This window comes from Colletotrichum fructicola (assembly GCF_000319635.2).
Source record: "Colletotrichum fructicola Nara gc5 chromosome Unknown KSG_Nara_v1_contig11, whole genome shotgun sequence".
In the NCBI taxonomy this organism is placed as follows: Eukaryota; Fungi; Ascomycota; class Sordariomycetes; order Glomerellales; family Glomerellaceae; genus Colletotrichum; species Colletotrichum fructicola.
The window spans coordinates 2,660,595-2,688,427 of record NW_027094061.1 but is presented as its reverse complement, the minus strand read 5'-3'; the positions used below and the strand labels follow the sequence as shown (position 1 = coordinate 2,688,427).

General features: G+C 49.6%; 7 protein-coding genes across 7 annotated transcripts; 2 read left to right on the top strand and 5 right to left on the bottom strand.

Moving 5' to 3' along the window:
• Window positions 1-8,737: 8,737 nt before the first annotated feature.
• CGGC5_v017254 (uncharacterized protein) lies at window positions 8,738-9,753 on the bottom strand (the record flags this gene model as incomplete). Its single annotated transcript, XM_032028273.1, has 2 exons — window positions 8,738-9,075; window positions 9,141-9,753. The coding sequence occupies 2 exons, from the start codon at window positions 9,751-9,753 to the stop codon at window positions 8,738-8,740; spliced, it is 951 nt and encodes a 316-aa protein (XP_031875432.1).
• A 1,208-nt stretch (window positions 9,754-10,961) lies between these two features.
• Window positions 10,962-11,453, bottom strand: CGGC5_v017253 (uncharacterized protein; the record flags this gene model as incomplete). Its single annotated transcript, XM_066153862.1, has 3 exons — window positions 10,962-11,050; window positions 11,147-11,160; window positions 11,230-11,453. 3 exons carry the CDS (start codon window positions 11,451-11,453, stop codon window positions 10,962-10,964), a joined length of 327 nt encoding a protein of 108 aa, XP_066007086.1.
• A 1,984-nt stretch (window positions 11,454-13,437) lies between these two features.
• Window positions 13,438-14,010, top strand: CGGC5_v017252 (uncharacterized protein; the record flags this gene model as incomplete). The annotated part of the gene is made up of 1 exon (XM_032028274.1): window positions 13,438-14,010. The coding sequence occupies one exon, from the start codon at window positions 13,438-13,440 to the stop codon at window positions 14,008-14,010; it is 573 nt and encodes a 190-aa protein (XP_031875433.1).
• Window positions 14,011-17,922: 3,912 nt separating this feature from the next.
• Window positions 17,923-19,183, bottom strand: CGGC5_v017251 (putative sucrose utilization protein SUC1; the record flags this gene model as incomplete). Its single annotated transcript, XM_066153861.1, has 2 exons — window positions 17,923-17,927; window positions 18,010-19,183. 2 exons carry the CDS (start codon window positions 19,181-19,183, stop codon window positions 17,923-17,925), a joined length of 1,179 nt encoding a protein of 392 aa, XP_066006839.1.
• Window positions 19,184-20,627: 1,444 nt separating this feature from the next.
• On the top strand, window positions 20,628-21,419 carry CGGC5_v017250 (uncharacterized protein; the record flags this gene model as incomplete). The annotated part of the gene is made up of 4 exons (XM_066153860.1): window positions 20,628-20,660; window positions 20,703-20,742; window positions 20,818-21,033; window positions 21,085-21,419. The coding sequence occupies 4 exons, from the start codon at window positions 20,628-20,630 to the stop codon at window positions 21,417-21,419; spliced, it is 624 nt and encodes a 207-aa protein (XP_066006979.1).
• Window positions 21,420-21,540: 121 nt separating this feature from the next.
• On the bottom strand, window positions 21,541-24,874 carry CGGC5_v017249 (Transposon Tf2-6 polyprotein; the record flags this gene model as incomplete). The annotated part of the gene is made up of 3 exons (XM_066153859.1): window positions 21,541-21,711; window positions 22,034-24,786; window positions 24,856-24,874. 3 exons carry the CDS (start codon window positions 24,872-24,874, stop codon window positions 21,541-21,543), a joined length of 2,943 nt encoding a protein of 980 aa, XP_066006833.1.
• Window positions 24,875-24,930: 56 nt separating this feature from the next.
• On the bottom strand, window positions 24,931-27,354 carry CGGC5_v017248 (Retrotransposon-derived protein PEG10; the record flags this gene model as incomplete). The annotated part of the gene is made up of 2 exons (XM_066153858.1): window positions 25,683-25,751; window positions 25,822-27,354. The coding sequence occupies 2 exons, from the start codon at window positions 27,352-27,354 to the stop codon at window positions 25,683-25,685; spliced, it is 1,602 nt and encodes a 533-aa protein (XP_066007087.1).
• Window positions 27,355-27,833: the final 479 nt, after the last annotated feature.

Genomic DNA, 27,833 nt, shown 5'->3' with positions numbered 1-27,833 from the left:
ATTGTGCTTCATCCATAACTTCTACTTTATCTCTTGGGTTGTGCAGTTTCCTAGGAGAAAATGCGCTGCTGAGAACAAGTTTAGTAGCGCTGTCCACACAGTATTCTGCCCCTTCTTGGCTTCGAATAATCCAAGAGGCATAGCAGGGATCGAGAAGGAGGACGAAGACCAGGGCTGACCAGGGCCACAAGAGCCCAAAAAACACCTATTTTTATTCGATTTTCAAAGGGTAGGACTTGATAGATTTTTGCTATTGGCTGGGCTGAAAATCCCAAGGGCTCTTAGGGAACTGATCACTCAAGTCATCGAGAAAAACGGGAAAGGTACAAAAACGAGTGTGTTTCTTGCTTGTTTGCTTGGTATTTTTTGTCGTAGGCTGAGCAGGTCTCTATGTACTTATACAGGCCATTTCCTCCTATAATAACGCCTCACGCCTACGAAAACGCCCATCTGACCCCTTGCCTCCAAGTCGAAAATGTCAAAAATTCCAAGAACTCTGCCCCCTTCCAGTACTAACAGGAAGAACCCACATCTCACAACCACAAACCTCTTACTACTAACCCTAATACCTGACCTATGACCTTAAGCCCTAACCATAATCCTAGCATATTAACCGCGAAATTCGCCATATCTAAGAGGAACTTTCCTAACTTTTTTTTCCGATTTTACCTGATTTTGTAAGAATTTCTGGACGTTGCGCACGCAATGCGTGCAGATTACAGGCTTGTATATAATTTTCCAATATTCTTAATCTGAGTAGTTCATTGCATCAATAGTATTTAAAGTATATAAATCTATACAACTATACTAAAAAGGCCTTTTATATGAACATATTGTTACGGTCAGCTATCCGACAGTAGGGTCTGCTAACAGAAGCTGGGGATTGAGACGTAATAACAGTACACTTAGGTCGTGGTCTGGGTAGTAGGTCGTAGGCTGATAGTAGATCGATCGTCAGAGGCTAAGGTGATCAGTCTTAGGCTCAACAAGTAATTCGCAGTGAAGGTAAGCTGAGAGTATCCGTGAGGATGAATACTAAGTTGATTGCTGAAGAGCTATGGAAGTCTGACCATGAGCCAGGCTCAGGGTCATACTATATACAGGTTCCGAACAGTTCCTTACGATGCTGGATAGCTGGGATAGCTCATATCCAACATATCCATGGATAGCTAGGATAGCTCATATCCAACATATCCATCCTTGTCTTGTGTCCGTACTGTTCCCGAAGTCACGTGACCTGTACCATAGTTCTTCCTTTTCCGATGGTTTCTGGTTACACCTGTGTCACTGCTTACATATGTTCCGCGTTAGCCGCCGAGATCCCAGGCGGGGTTGTTCCAACGTGTTGTGCCTAACGGGTCGTAACACATATATAATAAAATAAAAGAATACCGCACAAAACACAAAACATAATACGCCAATATTGTACTACATTTTGAAAAGATGTATTGAGTATAATACATCAATGCAACACACATACCTGTGTTGTATTCAGTATTGTATTCTTGTACTGTACTGTATTTTGGACTTTTTTGACAAACTCTGGCAGATGTGACTGTGGACAGCTTCGTCCTAGTCTTAGTTGGGCCGCTGTCTCGTGACCATTTTCGTGCATGATTATTTTCCTCCGTTTTCTTTTTCTTTCTTCCTAAAGAGGGTTACCCTGGTGGTGAAGAGACATCCTCGTTATTTCCACAAGATTACCCCGTTAAATCAACAGTATCCGGTGGGTTGGTGTTACGACCCGACAGGCATGACACGTTGGAACAGCCCCGCCTGGCATCTCGGCGGCTAACACAGAACATATGTAAGCAGTAACACAGGTGTAACCAGGAACCATCGGGAAAGGAAGAACTATGGTACAGGTCACGTGACTTCGGGAACAGCACGGATACAGGGCAAAGATGGATATGTTGGATATGTCCGCTATCCCAGCTATCCATGGATATGTTGGATAGCACGGATATCCTACATAGCCACCACAAGAGATACTGTGCAGAACTTGTATATAGTATGACCTGAGCCTGGCTCATGGTCAGACTTCCATAGCTCTTCAGCAATCAACTTAGTATTCATCCTCACGGATACTCTCAGCTTACCTTCACTGCGAATTACTTGTTGAGCCTAAGACTGATCACCTTAGCCTCTGACGACCGATCTACTATCAGCCTACGACCTACGACTCAGACCACGACCTCAGTGAACTGTTATAACGTGTCAATCCCCAGCTTCTGTTAGCAGACCCTACTGTCGGATAGCTGACCGTAACAGTTGGAAGGGGGGGGGGGGAGAGCAAGAGAGGGAAAAACTAGCAACAGTGCTAAAGTGTCGGGGTTTTAGTCTGGCTAGGAGCTAGCTTGGGCCAGGGGTCTCAATGTTCGCGTTTGTGTGTTGCGCGCAGGTGGGTCGGTGGGTCAGAGTCGATCCGGACATCCCGCGAGGCGGATGGTCCAACGGAATGATGACTTATCTAAGTTATTGAAAAGAAATTGTAAGGAGGAAGCCAGACTAGCATGCCGATTTCAGCTAGGTAAGGGCCATTCAAAAGTAGGATACGTCCAGACTCAGATGACCTGTCTTTTTACTTCTATCAAGTTGCTTATCACAATAGATTCTCACTATGAAACCCACACACTTTCTTTGTATCCCACTGGTCACTCGATTGTCGCGGCCTAGGCTGTCCGCTGAGTTGAGCGCTTTCAAGTCATACATCACTAGTGCGGACAATGTCAGCATCCCGTCGTCCGCAGTGCGTCCCCTCAGCACGATCCACCTCACTCTAGGAGTCATGACTCTTCCGGAGCCTAAAGACGTTGAAGAGGCAACACAGGTTCTTCAGAGCATCACTCCTCTGCTTCCTCAAAACCCCATCATAATCTCGCTCCTTGGCCTCCTATAGGAACCTTTCCTGGCATAGACCCAGTACGTGCCGAAATCCTCTTCGCGCACCCCACGTGCCTCGAATATGACTTCGACGCGCTATGCCAAAGAATCCGGCATGTTTTTGAGGATGCCGGTATCTTCGATAAGAGAGGCTTCAGCTTATTCCTTCATGCCACCATCTTGAATGCTAGGAAGATTGCCGACGGGGGGTTTATTGACGCGACGGAGATCCTGAAGGACTACCGGGGACACGTATGGATAGAAAATGTTCCCCTCGAGGAAATCGGGATTTGCCGGATGGGTGCTAAGAAGAAGGGGGTTGATGATGAGGAGTATCTGCTAGAAGCTTCTATTCCACTCATGACTTCAGATGATAGATGAAATATAATGTAGAATTCTGATATAACGTAGAGCAACCACTCGCCCGCTTTTGCCCTGTTAGTTCTAGAAACCTAGTTTCGTATACTAAGAGACCATTCCAGGATCGGGGGCAGCACTACTACTTACCAGTACGGCGACTACTCTTCAGGGCTAAGGGTTACTTGATACCGAGCCTGAGGTGACTTATAGCTGGACTTCTGCAAGTCTCTAGCAATCAACCTCGTGAGCATCCTCTGATCCTTTCAGCTCACCTTCCTCTACGAGTAGTAGTCAAGTCTAAGACAAATCATCTTAGCCTCCAATTACTCGATCTACCACAACCTACAGCAGCAATAGAGTCTGCGTTTATTACATCAGACTGCACACCGACTATAAATAGTCTCCCCAGCGAAAAGGAATACGACCTCGCTCCTTAGACCTCGTAATAATGCTGCAATTACTTTGCTAGCTTAGCTCCTCTGGATCTGGATAAGTACTTTCTCATGAGTTGGAAAGGTCCTCGGCTTTCCATTATTGAGCAGACAGAACGACATGTCTTCCTTACTAACGGACAAGCTGTAGCTACTACAACTGTAGAAAGGTCATGACGTGTTTGGGCTGGGTGTCCTTTGGCAGCTCCAGCTAGGAGCCACTATAGGTTTACGATGTAGGAATTTGAAGAAGTCTTGTGGTCTTGCTCATGAAGGGCCTTTGATCTGCAGTCATCAAGTCGAGAAAGAGCCCTTGAGTGGAGTAAGTAGTCTTTAGCGTTGTCCTCATCCGAAAGTTGCTTGTTTAATTCGTCAACAAGACCCATCATATCGTCGGCTGGGTTCTCATTCGAATCCCACACAAGTGGACAGCATGGCTGCATCTAATAGATAATGCGGCTTACCTGTAGTAATGTGGAAGGATGCAGCTTATCTTATAATGACTGGTCTTGAGTTGAGGTATGTCCGCTGGATCTCTGCCTGAGGTAACATGAGCAGAAGGTCTCAGGCAGGAATAGCCCTAAAACAGTCATTGGTTGCTAACGGGTTGGGCCTGGCTAGCTCGATAGGCCTAGACCTTTGCTATGCGCCATGGAAAGCGACCTTGATACCTTCTGTCCTAGCTCTAGATGGCCGTTTGAAACTCTCTGAGGCCTGGGACTATGAGCCTCACTCTATGTCTAATGAAGTGCGTTTGCTTCCGCAATAGGACCCCAACAGCACTAAAGCTGTGAGTTGCTATACTGATGGCCCTGCAGTCAGCGTTGAGTATGTATTGCGGAGACGTGTAGTCTTTTCTTTTTTATAGCTTCACTTCTGGCGAGCAAGACTATGAGCAACGTCACAACCACAGAAGACATCACAATCCGTGCGAGCTTTGTACCCAGGCCTCTTATCGCCATTCACCTAGGGTTCGAACCCTGCTGTCACAGCAGATTTATCGTTGACGGTATAAATATGGAGGATGGCTCAGGTTGCGGACGTACTCAAGCAACGTCCACCTCCAACATATACACGGTCTGCTTCCCGCCCACCAGCAAATACGTAGTATGTGCCGAAGTTGGGCGTGTGAAGGAAGTGAATCACCGCATCTGGGAAGACCTAGGCTGCGGAAACAACCAAGGCGAGAGTCCTGCGTAAAGGGGAACCTCTCTTATAAGCTGGTCGGGCAACCAAACCTTTTAGTGATGATATGCCTGTATTGCCGTTCCCTTTTATTACATAGTTGGGCGCTAAGCTGCGTATAAAGACCGGATCATAGTTCTTTTACGATCTCCTAATGCCCCACGATAACAGGTGATAGCATGACTACCAGACTGGGAAGCATGGGGGTCTGGGGCTGGGATGTTGCGGCGAACTAAACGGTGAGTCGGTGTGGGTGCGGCTAAGTTATGCTGGATGCAGAACTCGGAGACCTCACCCCCATGCCGATCTGAAGGTGACGATGCAGGTCCCCATAGGAATTTAGTCATCAGCCAAGAGAAGCAGACACAACAGAATTAACCGTGATTCTTCTCTGCATAGTGTGCAGAGGGAGGCGAGCGGCATAGTCGTTTGAAACTTCCTACCCCTAACACCAGCCCCAACGCAACGTTGCTGGCTGAAATTGGACGAATGATACAAGGTGGTGACGACAAAAGCGCCTGAATGCGTTTGGTCTTCTTATTGGGAGCAGCGATCGGCTCGTAAGAAATTGTTGCCCCGAACGCAGGATGTTGCCCCCAAGGCGAGACATTGCGTCTATTAAGACCGCCACTCTCACTTTGTGATAGAAGTACTGGAGATAAGGATGTTTTGAGAACACACATAGAACGGTTTACTTCCTCTGCTTTCATGCAATCGAACACGAACGTACTTATATTAGCTAGACCGCACTAAAAATCACCCCGAAGTCCTCGACTACTATGGGGTTACTACCCGCTCCTACACTGAAATCCTGTACGATCAGACCCCGCCCCCGTGGACTATCTGGATCTTGGTTGGGATTTCCATTCCCGCTGCCCGTCTCTTAGGTTAAGCTCCGTGGAACTGGAAAGCCACTGCTAACTCGTCTCCATGACTCACTTGTTTAGTTAGCTAGCACCTCCTCGTTGCTACTGCGTTGGCGGGGGTGGCGTAGAGGGCAGCTATAAGTAGAGGGGGTGGCGCAGCCTTCTAATAACGTCCACTGCAGGCACCACGCGAACGATGCTGCTAGGTTTCTCGGCTTCAACGCCTCAGTGGAAGAGGGGGCAGAGTTATCCCCAACGCAATCATATTCAAGGCACATACTTAACGGTCAGTCATCTGCAGGGTCACTAGGCCTAAAGCGCTCGCCCCCAGCGGAGGACACGTTTGAAGTATTCCGTTATACTCACTGCATCTGCTAAATAGTAGACGGTCAAGATAGCGATAAAGGTGTAACTGTTTCTTCGTTGCGATTATAGTTTGACGGAGGTGCGTAGAGGTTGGTAGAGGTTTGGTTGGTAGAGGTTTGAGAGGTAGGTAGCACGAGTCTTCTGTAGTTCTTCCTTTCCTGCTTGTGTGTGGATCACTTTTTTTTCCCCTCCCCTTTTCTCGATTCTTTTCTTGTTTCTTTCCTTAGTGTTTCTTTCCCGTGGGCGAGCGAGCCTCGCGAGGATGCCCTTCAGTCGACCGCGACGTGGGAATTTGACCTGAGCCTGTGTAGTTGGGAAAGCGCTAGGCGGTATGTCGGAAGGCAGGAGCGAAGGTGGAGAGAGGGAAGACACCACACAACTACAACTGCCTTTCCTAATTATTCGGGAGAAACAAAACCCCCCCATTACATTATTACATCTAAATTGACACACCATCACCACCGTTACCGTCACCACCACTACCGCTATCACTACTACCGCACTCGCAACCATACATAACCAAACAGCATCAAATATTTCACAGCAACCATAAGCAGCTCCTTCCACGCTGCACATACTAAGTAAGGGCTACAAGAGACAGGCATCTTCGCAATCAGCGCGCCTCAGGCCCCCAGCACATAAGTTGAGCCCACCTCTGACAACCTCATCACTCTACATAATTATGACCAACGACACCCAGACTGAGTCTGATAGCACCATAAACTAAGGACCAACAGACAGTACGGCCTCCATAAAACCCCAGTGCTCTTTCCTATTCCACGATGCTGACAGGTGCCCTGGGATCCAAGAGCCACTCATAATAATAGCTTCTTACCGTACGCTCAACAACGCCATGTAGCTTACCTTGCGACTCCCTCTGACCGGGCTCAACAACCCCCCCCCCCCCCACCCGGTCCATCCGTTCAAGCCTTCCCCTTCCCTCCCGCTATGATGCCGAGTCGACCAGCAAGGAGGCATCGGATAACAAGCCGACCGACGACAACATCCGCCATCTTATTAACGACATGATCGTCACAACGAAACCCTTTCACCTTAGGGCACCTGGTGATCTTCTGCACTATCACGGACGCTGTCCGGGATCTCACGTTAGCCTCCGAAAAGATTCACAACAGCGCTCACGCCACTACGCTGTCCGTCATCATAGCCGGAGGCATGGAGCTCGGAAGAGAATAAGAGCGGTCCCGCGTTCCAGGAGTATAGCCGCATGAGGTTCTTCAAGGATAGTGTCTAACACGTCTTAAGAACTCTCCTGTGGGAGATTATAGTGATCACAGTCCCCGATGGCTCCGGTGGCTGCCACAAGGAGCTAAAGCGTGACGCCACCAACGCCCGAGTCCCCTATAAGCCTGGCGTTGGGGGCGATAAGCGTGAGGCTCACCTGGCCGACTGCGACGCCGAGTGGCTGGACCAAGGCCTGGAAGAGGCAAAAAAGGTGCCTGGCTAGCTCTTTGCGAAGTACTTCGGAGACATCCGTCCTATCGCCAAGATAAGAGCCTGGGACGCCGCCGAAAGCCACTAATCTGCTACATCAAGCTGCTTTATATAAATAGGGTGCTTTTACTATAGGATAGAGGCTAGAGCAAACAATATGACAACGACTATCGCTAAGACCTTAGGTTTAACATGCTAAGAATGAGTGTGTATGCTAAGTGTGTAAACTAAGGTCATACAGCTTAACAGCCTTTTAGGCCGGTGTACTAATAGATTCCCCCTTCCCTTCTAACTTTTCTTTGGCAGTTTGCCGCCTGGAGGCGCACCTCTTTTACTGCCGTATTGATCTAACGGGGAAACATGTGGAGGGTCACAGCGTAGCCTCCATGGCTAACCCATGGGGTATATGAAGGGGGGTTTTCAACCGCCTGGCCCAGAAGAAGCGGCCCCTTATCACACCATAGCCCAAATTAAAATTCCTTCAGAATAAATCTCATATGCACCCCCTACTCAAACGATATAACGATATAGCCCTTGCTACTAGCGACATCAAACGTCTTCGGAAGGCCGGTTTGCCACATGTTCAAGAATGGCTTGGTCGTGTCCTTGCGGCCAAGAGCAACGACGCAGTATCTCTGTGCCTCCTTACGCTACATATCAGGCTCTCAGAAAATCATAAGAACTAAGGTCTCAGTCAAGTTAAGCAGAGATTAAATACATCGTCGAGAATCCGAAGGACGAGAACAACGAGAGGGAGATCAACAGAATATTTGACAAGAAGCATGGAATTCCTTTCCATACCTACTACGTGCGTAATCAATAACGTGTGGGCGCAACATCCAGGTGAACTTCAGAGGGGTTCAGACGTAGCAAAGACAGTCCTCCCGGATGATGTCCGGGGTAGCCGTAGTAAATGATCAATTACATCGCGGGCCTCAGCCGCTAGCGGAGGGAGGTTACCCCCGCCGTCCCTAAACCCCCATTTGTGACTAAGCCTGTAGCTATCACAGCTATCACCAGGTGAGACCCCAAATGAGCAGCGGATGGACTACTAGCTCACCTTGGAAATAACCACCTCTCGAGACCTTCCAACCTCCCGATACTCCCGTATCCATAGCCGTCACGCCTAACATTCGCCCAGATAGACACACTTGCCACGTGGGAATGGCTGGTTAGGGGGCTGGGCAACGCGCTTTAGAGCCGCGCTGGGCTGTTGACGCCGAGAAGCTGCCTGGCCTTTTTGACTAGGGGCGACTTTAGGCGAATGAGATGCTTGATCACCAGCTGCCGCAGAGCGTACGACAGGTCTGTTTGAACCTTAAGCAGGGCTCTCGGGGTCTTATCGATGATCCAGCTGATGTCTTTCATGTCCTTATCGTCCTTCTTTCGATGCTCTGCGGCCAAGGCATGGACTTTCGACGTGAAGATCCTGCCGAGCCGCATAACGTGAATGTTGAGCAGCTTCTTTCTCTCGTTCTCCACTGTGAAGTCCTTTGAATTGACTTGCACGCTTTCGGGTGTCGTTAGGGTGCCTAGGCCGGCCGTTAGTGTCCGCAAACCAGCCGAGGCGAGGCTCTGGAATGTAGGCTTAACTCACCCGCAATTACCAGATCAATCTCGATGTATCTAGGCCTTTCTGTACTTCCTTGGTTGCGATAAACCCGCAGGTGAGACTCGCTCGGCCACCCAGGCCCAGGAACTATGTACTTCTTGTCTTTACTTAGTGCAGCCCGTAGCCTAGGCATAGTGGTCTGTACAACCATGTCGATATCGGTTGTATGTCGATCTGATTGTCCGTGGATTTTCAGAGCGAGGCCACCGGCAACAGCCCAGGGAATCCTATTCCGGTCAAGAAGCTTGGTGAGCGGATCAAGGGTGTTTAGAATACTGAAAAAGGTGACGTCAATCTCGGACTCCTTCTGAAGTTTCGCCGCCTCCTGTCGATCAAACCAGCCTTTAGTGATATCGCGGCTAACAACAGTAATATCCCTCGGGCATTGGGTACATGCTCCGCCCCTACTCTTGTTAGCGAGGGCTTCCACTTCACAAATGGTAAAGTCGGTGACGCTTCGTTTTGTCGACACAGAGGAGGCGAATCCCCCGCCATAATGTGTCGCGAGCGGCGCAGCCCATGACGAGACAGCTAGGAGCCAGAACAAGGTTATCAGGGACCAGTAAATGGTGCAAGAGAGCCGTAGAGGCGGCCCCATTAGTGAAACTAAATATATTATAGGATAAATGTCGCGAAGCTACAAGGTCCTCGACCTTGAATGTCGCGATAAAGCCAGTGAGGGTGTATGGCTGATGAGAATGTTACTGAGCGCAGGAAGGATTGACTTTATAAAGTTGTGCCAGGACGTCGTATGCTTAAGTACGCTTCGTTAGCAGGGCACCGCACCCGTCGCGATTATTCATCAGTCCTCTATTTAGGTATCGCGAGGCGGCGAGAATTAAGTATTATGTAGATTATCGACCTTGGGCCCCTGCGCCTGGCCAGGGGTTAGAGAACAAGGCTAGAGCCGGTTTCACCGAATCTTATAGATATCACCTGACGGCTGTGTACGAACTGCATGGTTTCTTTCCTTTTTTTTTCTGCTGTTTTCCCCCCAAGGTGCTGACTTCGCCAAGCACTTTACCGCGCCCTTCCTACTAGTGACCGGAGCTGCCGAAGCTGTCCTTAGCCCAGTTAGTACCCCTCGGAAATGGCGGCCATGCAAGGAACGCACATTCGAGGCAGCGTCAGCTCCACAACTGCTGAGGGGTAACAGAGTCCAAGGTGTGCGTAGATCATTAATTAACCAATGTATTAAACTCCGTCCTAGCTATTCCGGTCAGCCCCTGGGCCTGGACAGCGGGCTCGGCCGACAGCTACCGCGCCCGCCCGGACAAAATAGCGAGAACGAGATCATCTAGAACAGTATGTAACTCATTGAAGCGTCCCCCTTTGTGTCTGAAGCAATACAAACAGGCGCAGTCTCACTTCTAGTATTTACCCTATGTCCTAATGCTCCTTTTGTGGCCGCAAGCTGGTTGTACTCAGGAAAGGTTATGAGGGCACGTTAACCGAGAAAGTGTCAATGAAGTATCACACTGCTACCACAAGTTTGCAAGAGCCAGATTGCGTTCGAGAAAACATCAAGGCTATGCTATATCAAACATCACTATAAGGCTACTAACTAGCCCTGCGTTACCTATTTAACGCCGGTAAAGCTTATTATGCCCCATTAAGGTGAGCAGGGAGAGCACAGCAACGGGCTAGGTAGGAACGAGTGTATATTCTAGATGTAAGTGCTCGACGACATTACAGACTACTGAAACTGCAGTCCTTGACCGTTTCTATTGCACTTGTTTTTGTCCTGTTGGATATGTAGCTAGCCTTAGAAATTGTCAGGTTAGTTGATGCTATTGCCTTTTTCTTCTACAGTTTAGAAGCCATAAAACGGTAGTACGCAAGGCAGTTCCATTCTTTGTTGTATTGACCCTTGGAGAGTGTGATCCATTCTTCGCCTACAGAATAATTAGCACAGTTTATCCAAGGTAAGACGGTGAACATGCCTTTTTTGATGACTCTGTCAATGTTAGCTTTCGAAGAGGTTGTAGTACCTCCAAAATCAATACTAGACAGCATAGGTTTAGTCACTTTCCGATAACGCGCATTAGACATTCGCAACTAATGGGCTACATACCGTTGCATACGCTTGACTTCGTCCCAGTCATGGCGTGTCTGAGTCCAGGTGTTGGGGTTTTCCGCTAGGCGTCTTACGTGCAAGTAGCTTGCTGTAAACTTGTTCTGGCGGAATGCGGTTTTGCCAACAATGAGACCCACGTGGAGACAGCCTGTCTGATCGATGGTGTACTGCTGACTAGGTGTCATGCCCTTTTGACCAGGATACGCCTTATTGCAGGACATGAAGTAGTAGTGTGTGTTGTGGCGGAGAGTACCGACGGCTTTTTCAGCCGCTGCCCAAGCTGCGCTCGAATCGCGGGACAGGATTCCGTCTGTCGTACACAACGCTGCCTGTTGTTGCCAGGTCGCCCGGTGAGCGGACTATTATAGCATTGTCGGCGTTCGGTACCACAAGGCCAGCTACGGCAATACAGGACGAGAGGAAATACAAAAGTCGCATCCTGTCCAAGGGGACACGAGTTTGCAAAATGAGTAGACGTGGAATGAAAGGGCATAGGTAGCCGCGAATCATCGGGTTTTATAATCTTGCCTTGCCTAGTTGTAGATCAATGATTATGACCTGAGGAACTTTTAGTGCCTAGTGGTAGTTAGTTTAGATAGCACTCAGCCGTCGGCGACTCTGCCACGGACACATGAGAAGCCAAAGGTGGATCCCGCGTCGGCGTAGCCGATGAACTGGCAGACTCATGGTATAGCCATGTTACTCGACCTGTGAACGGAGCTAATAAGCGCAGTACCGCGACAGGCTAACGATACAGAAGCTGGGTAGCGACAAGGGGCCGGATCTGGAGGCCGCAACATTTTCACTGCTTCTATGACTACGGAAGGACTCAAGAGGCTGACGGGACAAGCCGCACATAAGGATAGTAGTGAGCTGACCCACTTAAGGTATTAGGTTAGGCGGCTGTGACAGGACATTTTATTAGAATAGATTGATCTTGACATGGCTTGACATATTCCTGCGTACTCGGCCTCGACCGTAGCGTAACTTTCCGCTTCACCTCATTCCTTTCCTTTAATATGTACCGCCTACTTTAACCCCTGCCACCCTTCTTCATTCTCTCCACTTGACTAGCATGCAATCACCTAACGTCGGCACAGACCTTTCCCCTCGACATCACATATCCTTTCACCTTTTCTACACGTCCTCTGACGTCAGATGCTCTCTCTGGTGTACACTCAGTACCTTCGACCTCGAAGTTCCAAGAAGCCAACCGAAGTCAACAGGATACGTAGATGGTGAGGTGTATTTCCATTAGATGCTCCGTCTAACTTCTGTCTATCTCCCTGCCCTAGCGTTCATTATGTGCACTCCCAGCACCTGAAAAGCATCATCTGGGACCAGTGGCTATCTCGACAAGCCCAATCGGCTTCAACCGCGGAGTTCAACAGCTAGTTTTGCATCCTCTCTCCCACCGGCCGTTGGTTACACCCCTACACTTTCTATGGCTTCGCTGCCATTTTGCAGCATCGACACCCGATTGCGTCGCTCTTCACAGACTGAACATTCGCTACCAACTGCCACCACCCTCACTTAACGGAGAACCCTAGCGGTTGCGCACACCCTAACCTTTGATGCAGACTTTTACGGTAATACGAAACGTTTGTCTAGATGTCCAGATACAGAGAACTGGTTTATGAACGGAGATCTCGTTAGCAACGTCGTTCTCCTAGCAAGGTAGTCTGCCTTCGGCCCACTCCTGACCTGCGGAAAGCGATCTACAAGCCACCAGACCGCATCCTGAGAGACCTTCTGAAACTTTGCCTAACTGCTATATCATCTGCGGCCTCGGCGATGCCCGTCAAGTCATAGCCGGCAACGTGGACGAGTAACTTAACTACATGTCATTGACCATGGATCTTGACCAGCATTCTCCAGGCGGCCTGAGCACCCAGGCCGTCAAGCCGTATCGCTGTTAGTATCCACCCCTACAGAGCAAGTGACTGCTCGAGCCGGAGGACGGGTGGGACCCATCTTTATGCTACCGCGTAATTACGGTAGCCCTCTCGGCTCTGCCGCGCGGGATCCTCTCGTTGTCTCGGGAATAGCTACCGAGAGGTTTCCAGCCTCTTCGACCGGACATAGGTACTTATTGCGCACGGCTTCCCTTCTGCTGTCCACTGACGTATTGCTAAACCGTCCGCTCCCCGGCAAGCTACACGGCGGGTTTCTTCAACTGCTGTCTACTACTAGTCGTCTTTCGAAATGTGGACTCCTGCATCTCGGGGCTGGGCGGTTAGGCTGTCCGGCATCCTTGTGCTCTTCGCTCTCCTCCGAAGTATTGTAGCTCAGGATCTCGGCCTGAACCTTGACACAAATGCCCGAGACAAAGCACAACAAATGGTTTACTCCTCTAAGCTCACCTTCACCCAAGACACTATAACACTCTTCAACGATGACCAACTCTATGAGCTTGCTCACTTGGCTTATATCCAAATGCAGACCAAGTTTGATGCTGATCGCGTCAGGCCACAGGAGCAGCCCGCTATGATGGCCGTTATGGCCGTCGAGAAGGACGTATTTATCTCGTCCAGTTTGAAGGGAAGCGGCCCTTCTCTGTACAGTCTCGCCCCCCAGCATTCCAAACCACGAGTCGTCGCTGCCCTTGACCGATGCCAAGCCAGACTACAGAGCCAAAAGAAGGTCCCAGTAAACAAGAAGCATCGAACTGAGGCCGGCTGTGCGGAGATTTTCGCTCTCCACCAGGTAAGTCCTGCTCCTTCTGCTACCAGGTCCTTCCCCTGGATTATGGCGCCAATTACCGACGCCTTCGTCTAACGCCTCCCGAGTACCATTTGGACAGCGATGCCTCCCAACGAGCCCACAATCACCCGCGCTCCATTCGCGTTGTAGCCTACGGCAAAGGGGGCCAGACAGGCGTTGTAGGCCGTGAGTTCGTGCCTGTCCTGCCAGTGTATGTTACATGGGTTACGTCGTGCTGACCGGCTTATTGAACAGCTCAAAACCCCTGCGGTGGCGGTGAAGTCATCAACCAGGAGGGTTTCCTAACGTGGGGGTGCAGGCAGTTCATGGCGGACGAAGGGATCACTGTGCCACGGAAGCCCGGCAAGAAAGTCGACATAAGATTGCCACGGCCGTTCCCAACGTTCACGCATAAACAAATCAGCGTCGTTCCCCACGCTCGCTCGCGGCCCACCCTCAATGAGGGTCCGCGCCGAGGTAGGCGAGTATCCCTACGGGTTCATTGATGCTCCGCAGAACATCTACCAAGCCAGTAGACAACATATTCTCGATCATCAGTGGTCAGGAGAAGCGCGGAGCAGCAAGCCAGTCGTAAAAAGACCGATTTGGCGGCGATCTGGGTCGCACTAGGTCATATCATCAGCAGCCGAAATCCACGCCCTGTAACTCAGAGCTTCTCAAAGCTCTTCGATTGAAATCCTTGCCAGCTAGGTTCTTAGACGTAGGAAGGGCGGCAGGTCGAGCCGCGCGATAGAGATATCAGGGATAAGTAGTAGGTAGCACAGCATAGAGGCAAGCGGCGTACAGCCCACCGCATCCACTTAGCTATAAATTCGGGAACTATTATGCGCTCATCTGTCGCCGGATAGATGGCCAGCTGTCCAGCGGACGTGAACTTTACTGACTGTTACTTCGCCATCGTTTCGGCCCTAGTGTTTTCATTGTCATCAAGTACCTCAGTCCGACTCATTCATCAACGTTTATGGGGTAGAGCTCGCTGCATACTAGCACTCATGTTTCAGAACAGAGGCTCTTCTTCACGTTATCGCTGACTATTTCAAAGTCGGCTTCGTTGAGACAAATGATCCAGATACTATCCAGGTTTGCTTTAATTTACTGTAACGACTGCAGACAGCGTTCTTCAGTCGAGCGTGGGTACTCTCGCGTCGTGCTAGTGCTCAGCAGCAGCGTTGGAAACATTTTGATGATTCCTTACTCATACTAACAACAGAATGAATTATTCCTTGGCTTGAGCCTATATGATGATTCTAAACTTTAGTCACAAATTCAATCCGTTCCGGTATTTTGGACCGCCCTAAGCCCTGCAGCCTAGCTCAGTGAGCCAGTGCACAAGGCAGGTGGCAAGAATCATCGCTAGGCCTGAAGACAGCCTTAGGTCTTAGGTAGCCCTGCTCCGTGTTTTCTATTCCAGTGTTTGTAATGTCGTTGGGACGACGAGACCCGGCCTTACTGCGTTATATATTCACCCTTTTGCATCGGAAGGAAGGTGCAGATCATAGCAGGGCGGGCCGATCCCACCATCCTTCCACAACAGGCTTCACACTGTCACGGTCTATGGACCGATATGAAGCTTCGGCTAGACCCTCAGCTATGGAATACTTTGGAAGGTTACAGAATATCGTGGAAGGTTATGAGAACCTTGTCGGCCCTTACTCAATGGAAGCTTCTGGAAGAAGACTCACATGTATTTAAAGATGAGAAGGGCACCACTCTTTCCCAGAATGGTTCTTCTTTCCTCCAGCTTGGAATGCTCGTAGTAGTAGGCTAGACCAATGGCACCGACCTTGTCCTAGACCCTTACACACACAACCGTCTCAATCTGAGATACCTAGGACAAGGGTAGGGGGCGCAGCTGTTCCCAGCATTCTACTGCGCCTGTCATCCGTCCCACTCTCCTGGAAATTGCTTGAGCTGCGAGGTGGTGCCTGCAAATACGAAAGTGACCACTCCTACCCCGAACAATCAACAGAACTCCCTCCCGCCCAATCTCATCCGCTGAAGAGCATCCTCGACGATAGGCCCTCTCAGACGCCGGATTGTTCCATAAGTGAACCCGTTCTTTGTTCAACGTGTTATGATCTACAGCTACGCCACGCATCCTCGTCGTTCTAGTCTCACGTCTGCCGCCCTATAGCAGTCAACATTCTGTGGGTCCAGAGCCCTCTCGGTAGAGGGTTCAGTGCCAACATCATACCATACAGTAGGGAGATGCGTATATCATGGTGTCGCAATCAATCTTGACGTACATACGAACAGTCATTGTCATACATACACGAATCCAACATTCCGATCCATGTTAAACCTGTTCCTCAGCGACAGGTGCTCACATGCAGCTATCAACCTACCTCCTGAACTGCACCCTCTGAGATAAACCCTAAATAGAACCTCCAGCCACCTTACCTATGCTTCATTCTAGACAAGACAAACTCCTATACACTTTACCATCTCGTCCGTCCATGGACCATAATACACGCTACACCCATCATTGCCATCGTTTCTTCTCTATTAGCATCCGCTGTAGACACTGTTCCCTTAAGGTTCTACTACAAAAGTAAGGCGAGTTGCTACTTGAGTCTAGCATAACGGTCACATGCTATGCAAACGACTGTATCTGCCTTCTGCTACTGTAAGTTCTCTGGTTTGAGGGGTGTTGTGTTCACACCGACCTAGGTATACTGCAACTCCTACTATAGTGTCGATGCTCCCGCAAAGCTTAGGGTCTGCTAAGCCTTTAACGCCACGTAGGATAGCGCCCAGGGTGGCATTGCCAAGACTTTTTAGGCGGAATTCGATTCAATGAAATAACGGCCTAAAGACTAGTCGTGTCAATGGGCGCGCGCGTCGCACGCAATGCCAAAGCACATTATACTACCATGAACTAGTTGGCCTGTTAAGCAGGCCCAACTTCTAATACCTGCGTTGTCACCTGCTATCACTGAAGTCCGGTGATGGCGGCCGGCGGGTGGTCGCTTTAATTAGCGGCGAGTTTCTGTGCAGACGAGAATAACAAGTTGATTTAGTGAGGAAATGAACCTAGCCTGCCTAGGATGGAACGCCAAGCGTGGGTCGTTATCAGCCATTTCTCGCTCTCCAGCCTCACGTATATACCTACTTAAGTGTACATAGACAAACACGCAGCTAGTCACAAAACAAGCCATCCAAAGAGATGCTGCACTACCGCATACAATTGAATTAGTTCATCATCCATAGATTCGCATCCGTAGCAAGATCAGCACATACATACATCCATGTCGGTGCGCCTTTCCCGTTCTAGTCCTTAAGACCATCTTAGGACAAGTCTTTAGTGTGATACTCGGTTAGTTCGATCCTGTTTTGGATCCTGCCTTCAACTCTAGGACGAAAACTTAGAGCTAGAGTTCACCTCAGGGGCATCTGCAACTTGCAAGCGGATAGTACAGCACCCTAGTAGGCAGGCACGTCTATCCCTATGCTCTCCACCATAAGGATAGCTAACACTATGTGATACTCACAGCAAAAGGAGACCAAACAGTGTCCACCCAGTGGTGACCAAAGAAATATTAAGACGGGCACGTAACTCCCCATTCATCATATTATGCCCACCTATTAGAAGGCAAAGTGACGCGAGTGAACTGTAGTCCATGTATAGTACTTGTCACCGGTAGTCACGGATACAATCGCTAGCCGGCGATGAAGGATTCCGCGCCGGTTAAGGTAGTCTCAAAGTATCCCAAACCTTACTCCTTACTCCACACTTGGCTCTATTCATCCGCACGTTGCGCTCCCATTTTAGGCACGGTTTGCGGTGCGCCCTGAACCCTTATAACGATCCATCCACTAGGAATGGAACGACAATAAGGGGGAAGCGAGTGCTTAGTAGAAGGGAGAGGTGAGCAAGCTAGGTACACGAAGCTTTAAAGACAGGGATGCCAATTTCAAAAGCATGCCTTTAACAGAACACTTCTGATGTCCCTATCAAAACGCTTCTTAACCTAGACGACAGCCATCTCTTAATACTTATCCTTCTCTAGCATAACTCTTTGACTGAGCTTGGGGTGGGGGGGGGGGACCTACAACCGGCTCCGAGCATCTTCTTTGCGATCTTGATAATCTCCATCAGAATGTCCGTAGAAGCATCAAGCGTCATTGGCCGGAGAATAGCGGGTGTGTTCAATGAAAGCACATCTGCTAGTGAACTTCCAACCTGGGACAACTTCTCTAAGATGCTGAACCTGTTTACAGCAAAGGTTTTCTGGGGTAAGAGTTTGAGGACAAGAACAATGTCTTGGGCTATGCTCAAGGGATAGCCTAGTGACATACTCTCGCAATAATCCGTGCTCGTCAGCGTCGTCACTGACAAGCACAGCTGCCACACAACAGTCTTAAGCCACCCGCATGTGACGAAAAGCTCGGCTTGCTGCGACTCAGGGTAGGCGGACACGTCGGCGAGGCAGTTTGACAGAGATCTCTGCAGCTGGCAAAGCTGCTCATGATCTGGGGGCCTCGCCGGCTTAATCGTCTGACGTTCCGCATAAGAGTTCCACGCTGTAATAAATTCGGCATCGAAAGGCCGGAAGAGGGAGATCAGATCAAGAAAGCCATGCAGGATCTCAGAGTCCCCAAGAAGTGGATCGAGGTAAGGTAGGTCTACTGTAGAATGCAAGGCCAGGGTTTTATGTCGTTGAATCGCGAAAGCACGTTCTGTGACGAAGAGGACCCAAAATGCCCGTCTAGCTTCCCTTGCAACAGACAGGTCGGCCGTCTCCTCGTAAGTGGCTTCTTCATGGTACCTAAGCGTCTGTAGCATAGTTATCGCTTCACGAAGGTAGAACCAAGCCGCATAGTCGTTGCGGGGGCTAGGGTGTGCACAATGCAGCATGAAAGAGGTTTGAACTTGTGTAAGGGACTGGTTGTCCGCGAGGTGACAGAACCGTCTCGATCGCAGCACTTCAGAGACTAAGAAGTCGGCCGAGGGCTCTGAGAGGTCGCAATGGCTGCGCTGACGAGGCAACTCTGGCGAATCAGCGGCAGGGGCCGATGACACGTCACGGTCCGAAGCGACGGTGGCGCAACAGGACACAATAACGCCATAGCATCCGGGGCATTGAGCGAAGTTGCGGATGTACTCCTCTATGCGTGCTCGATCTATCATAGGTGTGATGGGATATTTGTGCGTTAGATAGGTGTCGAGGTATTGTCCGACTGTGTGAGTTGATAGCTGCGGCGATGGCCGGAACCTCTCACCCATCCCGGCTATATTCCATTGTATTTGGCATGTGGAGCATGTCAAGCACGATCGATAGACGTGTCCGTTCGCAGTCTGGATTTTAGAGGCCGGAATGCCGTAGTGAGGATCAGGAGTTTGTCCCTTCTGCTGTCGAATATCAGGTCTCTCTCCATATCTCGGCCCTTTAGGCCCCGGTCTCTTCGGAACTGCGTTATATGAGCAATCAACCTTAGCTAAGAGACAGTTGATGCACTGGTGACGCCCGTCGCACCGGATTTTACGGACGTGGCAGGTATCACACGCCTGCCTGATTCTTATCGTGGGCCGTTTCCTGGGCTTAGACACAGCTTTTCGTGGGGGCATGTCGTCCTAAAAACGGGTCTCTCCATAACCCTAAGCAAAACGTCTGCGAGATCGCATATGAACAATAGCGCCAAGGGTTCACGTCCACTATTTTTATCTTTACTATGTCGATCGTGTGCTTAGATCTGGTTTGAAACATTCTACTCCTCTAGGTGGTTTTAGAATTGCTATAATGGATTCCGGTTGAGGGTAGGTTCTGCAATACTCACTACATCATCTTCGTTTTTGATCCGACTTATAAGGGTATCTCGTTAGGAAGGTAGGGCGGGAACTAATACAAACTAAGGCGGGCAAAGGTGACGAAAAAGAGGAGGAAGGGGGGTATTGAGGTCAAATGGGGGCGACTGAAGACCAAAGGCGTCGCTCGTTTATGTGTGTCTCCATCCTAGACCCAGAATAGAGTTTCGGAAGAAGGAACTAATAGACGTCCCCACTGCAGCAACTAGCTAGTGCATAAGATAAGGGACAGGCCCCGCTAAGGATGCCAATATGCACTATTCCTGACGCATTCGGCCTAGGCATCAAGCTAATTTATCCGCTCATCCGGCCACAACTTTCGGGTGAAAAGGGCTTGCGATAGGTTAGCAGTAGTTACAACCTCAACGTTGCAAGACTGGTGTTACGGTCAGCTATCCGACAGTAGGGTCTGCTAACAGAAGCTGGAGATTGAGACGTAATAACAGTACACTTGGTCGTGGTCTGGGTCATAGGTCGTAGGCTAACAGTAGATCAGATCTTCAGAGGCTAAGGTGATCAGTCTTAGACTCAACAAGTAATTCGCAGTGAAGGTAAGCTGAGAGTATCCTGAGGATGAATACTAAGTTGATTGCTGAAGAGCTATGGAAGTATGACCATGAGCCAGGCTCAGGGTCATACTATATATATAAGTCTTATATGAACAGTTCTGCTTGTTCATGAGCGCTGTGCCCCTTGTCACTATGAGCGCTCATTCTAGAGTGGGATGAGCGCTCATTCAAGTCTCCACTGAGCGCTCATTGTGGGTCCCTTATCTATGCTCATTCCTTATCATCACGTGACCTGTACCATAGTTCTTCCGTTCCTGAGTGAGTCCCTGTTGTTCCCATGATCCTGCATAGTACAAATGTCCTGTCCTAGCCGCCCGACGCCCGAGTGGGTCGGTTAACTGTTATCCATGCATAACGGGTCGTAACATCAGGTCCCCTCTCCAAAGGTCTTGTCCTCAAGACCCAACATAAGTAGGTCGTTGGTCCCAGGTTGGGGATCCGTCAATCGTGTTTCCTGATTTACTCATGATGCTGACACCATGTCAGGTCGCGTTCAAAAACCAAAGTCTTCTGGTGCCTCGACTCGTCGCCGTTTGTTCCGAATTCTTCGATTTATTAACGAGGGTATTGAAAACGAAATGCCTTGCTCGAATTGTCGCTCGCGTGGTGTGCGCTGTTTGCTTCTTCCGGATTCCGACATCTGCGGGACTTGTCATCGTCTTGGTATTCCTTGCGATGCTTCTGAGGATGCGATCTGTACTCGTGGGTTCTCTTGGCCGTGTCGCATAGTTCCTTACTGATTGTGGTGGGCAGTAAATCGTTTGGTGGCGGAGTCGGATCGTCTGGATCAGGCGGAAGTGGCGGAGGAGGCGAGGTTTCGTGAAAGGGCTGCTGCTTTGCAGCAAAAGGCGGAGGCTTATCAAAAAGCTCAGTCGGAACTGAACGAATCGCTAGCGAAGTTGGAGCGATTGCGGGAAGAGAAGCGAATGGTGTTTAGGAAAGGTAAAGCAGCTGTTGCTGAATCTTCGGAGGACGTGTCGGCTGCTACCTTGGAGGCACAGTCAACGGGAGCTTGGAGTGCTTCGAATGTGGATGCTTTGTTCGACTGGAATCCTGCTACTCCGAATTTTTTGTCGGGAGAGTCCTAGTTATTTTCTGGTGTTCCTAGGCGAATAAATGGTTTTCCTTGTCGTGGTCGATCTGCTTCTGTTGGTGGTTCGGTGAAGCGATGTGGGTGCTTGATTCGCTTATATCCAGCGTTCTTCTGGACTAGTATAACAGGTGCCGGTGTGACTTCTCGTTCTTGGTGTTGTTGCCAGTAGATCGTGAGTTCTTCTGCTGCGTTGGTGATGTTTTTGGCTGGTTCCCATGTGTTGTCTTCGTGTCCGTATCCTTTCCATTTGACGAGGTATCGATACCCTTCTGGCTCTTTGAGGTGGTCTATGATTCGTTCTACTTCGTATTCTGGTTCATTGTCTTCCACGATGATGAGGTCGTTCGTCCGTGATCCTTGTGGAGCTGGTTCGAGTAATGAGACATGGAATACTGGGTGACACTTCATGGTTTCCGGGAGTTCGAGTTCATAATTGACTGGTGAGATTACTCGTGAGATTTTGAAAGGTCCGAGTTTTTTGTAGTCGAGTTTGTCGTTTGGTCGTTTTGTTTTGATGTTTCGCCGTACGAGATAGGCGCTATCTCCCTCTTTCAAGGTTGGTCCCTCAATCCTTCGTTTGTTGCTGAATTTTGTCATTCTTTGTCGTACAAATTCGAGTTCTTTGCGTGTGTTTTCCTGGATATCCTTGATTTGCCGTACTGAGGCGACAGCCTTGATTGCAGTTGGGCCTGCTCGGCGTTCTCCATAGGCGGTAGGTTCAAATCCATAGTTGAGGTAGAAGGGGGATTCCTTGGTACTTTCTCCTACTGCGCTGTTGTAGGCGAACTGGGCTATTGGTAGCAGTACAACCCAATTGTCTTGGTTGTAGTTGACATAGGCGCGGAGGTAGGTTTCGAGGATCTGGTTGATTCGTTCTGTTTGTCCGTCGGTCTGCGGGTGGAATGCAGTGGACATTGATTGTTTGATGCCAAGGTGTGACATGATTGACTTCCAAAAGTTGGAGGTGAAGATCTTGTCTCTGTCTGACACAATTTCCTTGGGTGTTCCATGGTTGGCGATGATGTACTTAAGAAATGTATAGGCACATTCTTCGGCGTTGCTTGCTTCTTTGTACGGGATGAAGTAGGCGTACTTCGTGAGTCGGTCCACAATGACAAGAACGCTGTCAAAGTGTGTTCCCGTAAGGGGTTCTCGAGACTTCGGTAGCTTGACGATGAAGTCGAGGGATATGGATTGCCAGGCGGTTTGCGGCACAGGCAAAGGTTGTAGCATACCATAAGGTTGGTGTCTAGCGGGTTTGCTTTTGAGGCAGACCTCACAATCCTTAATTGCTTTTGCCACACGTTCTCTAGTGACCTTTTCTCCATATTGTTGCCGTAGTCGTTTCCAGGTTTTGGTGATTCCTTGGTGACCGTGTGCGGGGCGAGCATGAAATTCCATGATAGCTTCGTCGTCTAGCTCGCTAGTCAGGCTAGTACTAGATCGTCCAGCCATCATCAAGAGTTTGGTTGCTGGCACGAGGTCTCCGTCGTTGTTTCCTTTGAGAATCACCTGGGTTTCTTCAGGTACCGGGACGTTGTAGTCCGGCCTTCGGCTAAGAGCGTCGGCTCTGCCATTGTCTGATCCTTTGCGGTGGATGATTCGGAAGTTGAATTCTGATAAGAATTCCGACCATCTAATCTGTCTTTTATTCAACACTTTCGAAGTCGTGAAGTGTGAAAGGTTCTTGTGATCTGAATACACAAGTACTTCGTGGGTGGTTCCTGAGAGCTCGGGTCTCCATTCCTTAAAGGCTTCAATGATTGCCATGAGTTCCTTATCGTGGATCTGATAGTTGAGTTCGGGTCCGTGGAGCTTGCGAGAGAAGAAGGCGCACGGATGTAGTCGTCCTTCTGAGTCTCGTTGAGATAGTTGCGCCCCGATCGCATAGTCGGATGCGTCGGGTTCTACTTCGAACTGTTTTGTCGGGTCTGGGATGACCAAGACGGGTTCACTGGCGATGAGGTCCTTGATCTTCTGGAATGCTGTTCGTTGTGGTTCTTCCCATGTAAAGGGCGTGTCTTTGCGGCTGAGGTTTGTGAGGGCCGCGTTGATCTTGCCATAGTCTTTGATGAATTTGCGGTAGAAGTTGACGAAACCTAGGAATCCTTGGACTTCCTTGAGGTTGTTGGGTACCGGCCATTCCTTGATGGCTTTGACTTTGTTTTCTGACATGCAGACTTTGCCAGGGGTGATGGTGAATCCGAGGTATTCCACTTTTTGTGTGTGAAATTCGCTTTTCTCAGGCTCGACCAACAGCTTAGCTTCTTGGAGGGCTTGTAAGACGTGGTGCACGTCTTCTTTGTGTTTTTCAAGTGTTGGTGAGAAGATGAGAATGTCGTCGAGATAGACTACTACACAAATATCGACGTACTTGCGTAGGACTTGGTTGATCATGTTCTGAAAAGTCGCAGGGGCGTTGGTAAGGCCGAAGGGCATGACGAGATATTCGAAATGTCCTTTTCGTGTCCTGAAGGCGGTCTTCCATTCTTCGCCTTGCTTCATTCTGATCAGGTTGTAGGCTCCCTTGAGGTCGAGAGCTGTAAACCAGTTGGCTCCGTGGAGGAGTCGTCTCATTTCGTCGATGAGTGGCAGTGGGTAACGATTTTTAATCGTCATTTCGTTGAGCATGCGGTAGTCGACGCATAATCGTAGTTTTCCGTTCTTTTTGGGTACGAACAGGATTGGGCTTCCTGCTGGTGACGTTGAGGGTCTGATGTATCCCTTCTTGAGGTTTTCTTCAAGGTATTTGTCTAGAGCTTCCATCTCTGTCTGGTTGAGTCCGTAGATTTTGTTGAAGCGTGGTTCCTTCCCTTTTTTGAGGGGTATTTCGTGGTCGAAACTGGTGTGTTCGGGCAGTCCGGTTTCTAATTCGGCTGCAAAGAGTTTCTCGTAAACTCTGTATTCTTCTGGGATAGACAGAAGTGGATCATTCTTTTGTTCGAGATCCGTCGTTGTCAATGGTTGTGACGTGGCTTCTTTTGCCTTGAGGTAGCAGATGTATCGTTTTGCTGTTTCTTGCTGTATCGGCTCGTTTGAGGCCTGGTTTTGACAGGGCTGCTCAGGGACTGAGTCGTCGTGGTCCCAATGGAGTTGGCCTTTGCTCCAGTCTATCCGTGGGTTATTCGTCCGTAGCCAGGGTAATCCTAGCACTATGTCGTACGTCCCTATGTCGGCAATGTCGAATTGGATTCTTTCTTTTCGATCCAGGTAACTCATCTCGAGGGGCGCAGTCTCGTTGTAGATGGTACCTCCTTCGTACTTGAATTCTTCTCCTTCTGCCGTGTGTAACTGATAGGGTCGCTCTTTTCCTCCCCATTGTACTTCTAGCCTGTTGATGGCTCGAGGGGCGATGTAATTAGCTTCAGCTCCGCTGTCGATTAGCGCGAGTGTCGTTTGCTGGTTGATGGTAACTTCGAGTTCGATATTACCCTTATGTCCTTGTGACATCTGGTGGATGAACCTTTTTCTTGTTGCCTGTCGTGGTTCTTCGTCGGTAGGCGAGTCTAGTTTTTTGACTGCTCTGAGTGTCCTGGGTAGGTGATTTGCTTTCCTTCCCGTCGTGCTTTTGTGAGGCTGTTCTCGCGGATCTTGACTTGTGGAGGTCTGGGTCCGTTCTTCATGACTCTCCAGGCGCGTGCCTTTTCTTGGTAGTGAACCTGGCATTCGTCTTGTTGGCATTCGTCCCACTTCATGTCGTTGTCATGTTGACGTCTCATAGGAAACTGAGGGCTGGGTCTGAAGACTGCGAGGTTATCTTCAAACAGTACCATGGTCCATCCGATCATGGCGGATGTCGAGTAAATCTCGCGGATGGGCTCGTCGTTGTGTCTTCTGGGGTAGAATTGGTAGTCGTGCTTTTCTCCCATGTGTTCTTTGCATCTGTCGTGGAAACACTGGGGCCAGAAGAGGGTTTGGTGAAGTCGGTGGTTGCTTCTCAGCGCGGGGTGGTCTTCCGTGTGTAGCTGAGGGGTGTAGTCCCGATCTCGCTGATTTGCCGAGGTGCCGTAAAAGTGGCGATGTTGCTTGTCTTGAAGCATGTCGATTTCCTGGTACTTCAGGAGTTGCTTGATTCTGTTTTCCTGGTCGTCAGGTTCCTCTTCAGAGCTAGAGTCGTCCACACTGGGGGTGAACCCATAGGTAATCTCTGTCTGAGTACGTTGTCGGGCAACGTCGCGAGGTTCGTCCGAGTCATAGGGTGAGCTTTCGCCTTCTCCAAAAGTCCAGTTGCTGGTCATACTGAGAAGTTGTTGTTCCGTCAGAGGATCATGCTGATGTTCTGGTTCTTCCTCTGATTCTTGTTGGCGTAGATGCGTTTGTCGGGCATCTTCCTGCTGGATTAGTTCCATTTCTCTCTGGATTTGTTGTTCTTCGTGGCGGGACTGTTGGTTATTCACATGTGAGGTGATTGGTTCTAGTCGCTGGATTCGTAGCATCTCGTTGAGTTGTTCAACTGGTTTTCTGGCAACTCTGCTGTTGCTGGAATGCATCATTGCCAGGGTTCTGGGGCGAGTATCCGGGGCACTCATGTCGTATCCGGATCGTCCAGGGTTGCTGTCCCTTGGGTAGTGTCCTGACATTTCTTTGTCTTCGAGGTGGATTCGGCAGTCATCGTCGTAGCATCCGGTCCAAGATTGGGATGCATGTGAGGCTTTTGCAATCGTGTTGACTTGTCGAGGTCGTTCGGCTACTGGTTTCCAGGGAAGTTTCTTGGGTTGTCTGCAGTCTTTGGCGATGTGGCCTTGCTTGTTGCAGTTGTAGCACTTGGGGTTCCAAGGCTTCCTGTCGTTGGGTTTAGTCATCATGCTAAGATCCATGGGTCCGCTGTGTTGTCCGTAAGCGGTGCTTTGTCGATTGTTGTTCCAGTTGCTGCGGGGTCTGTTGTCGTTCCGCTGGTTGTTGAACTTGTGCTGGGGTTGCCACTGGTACTTGCGTCCCGTGTTGGGTCCTTGTCGTTTTTCGCCCTTTTCTTTGCGTCGTTCGAATAGCCTGTTGTCGATCTTGATTGCGAGGTCGGCATACTGAAGGAAGTCTTCGGGGCGATCGATCTTGACGATTTCGTCCTTGACTTCGTCTTTAAGTCCCTGATAGAACATGAAGATCTTGGTTTCCTCGGTGAGGTCGAGCTGAATGCTGAGCTGTCTGAACATGGCGGCGTACTCCTTGGTTGACTTAGTCTGTCGCAGTTGTGCGAGATCTCTTTCAGCTTGTCGCTTTTCATCGGGGTCCTGGAAGAGAGATCGTAGGGCATCTTCGAATCCCTGAAAACTGCTGTAGATGTCTCGGGTCTCGGTGGAGCACTCGTCCAGGGTTTCGTACTTGAGGAATTCTTCCTGGATGGGTTCAAACCATTTGAGGGCTCGTCCTCGTAGGTAAGTGGCGGCATGGACGACTTTCTCGGTTTGACTGGTGAAGTCTCCATGGTGGAAGTTTTGGTAGTTCTTGACTTGGATCAGGAATGACTTGAGTTGTCCAGGGGTGCCGTCGTAGGTGATAGGGGCACTGAGCTTGAGTTTCTGTCGTCCCCCAGTGGGGGTAGTGACGATGTTGGCAGCAGCCCGAAGGGTGTTGACTTCGTTTTGTAGTTCCTGTATGAGAGGGTTGCTGCCTTGTCCTCCTAGGAGAGCGATTCCGTTTTCAAGGTCCGTAAGTCTCTGAGGTCCGTTGCCGAGCTCCTGGATCATCTGTTTGAGGCCTTGGAGTTCGTTGGCGGTTTCGTTGTACATGGCCTGGACCTTAGCAATGTCGTCGTCTCCTTTCTTGACTCGGGCTCGAAGCTTGTCGTAGGTTTCCTTTTTGAGGGTGACTTCGTCGTCCGAGTCCACTGCCATCGGAGCTCCCTCGAGTTCCTCAGCCAGGCTCTTGACAGGCTGTTTGGAGGAAGAAGAGCTTCCCGGAGTGGGTGACTTGGCGGAGGCGCGTGAAGACATTCTTGTCTGTACTGTTAGTAGGTTTCAATGGTCAACTTACTGAACAGGAGCAATCAAAGTGTTACGGTCAGCTATCCGACAGTAGGGTCTGCTAACAGAAGCTGGAGATTGAGACGTAATAACAGTACACTTGGTCGTGGTCTGGGTCATAGGTCGTAGGCTAACAGTAGATCAGATCTTCAGAGGCTAAGGTGATCAGTCTTAGACTCAACAAGTAATTCGCAGTGAAGGTAAGCTGAGAGTATCCTGAGGATGAATACTAAGTTGATTGCTGAAGAGCTATGGAAGTATGACCATGAGCCAGGCTCAGGGTCATACTATATATATAAGTCTTATATGAACAGTTCTGCTTGTTCATGAGCGCTGTGCCCCTTGTCACTATGAGCGCTCATTCTAGAGTGGGATGAGCGCTCATTCAAGTCTCCACTGAGCGCTCATTGTGGGTCCCTTATCTATGCTCATTCCTTATCATCACGTGA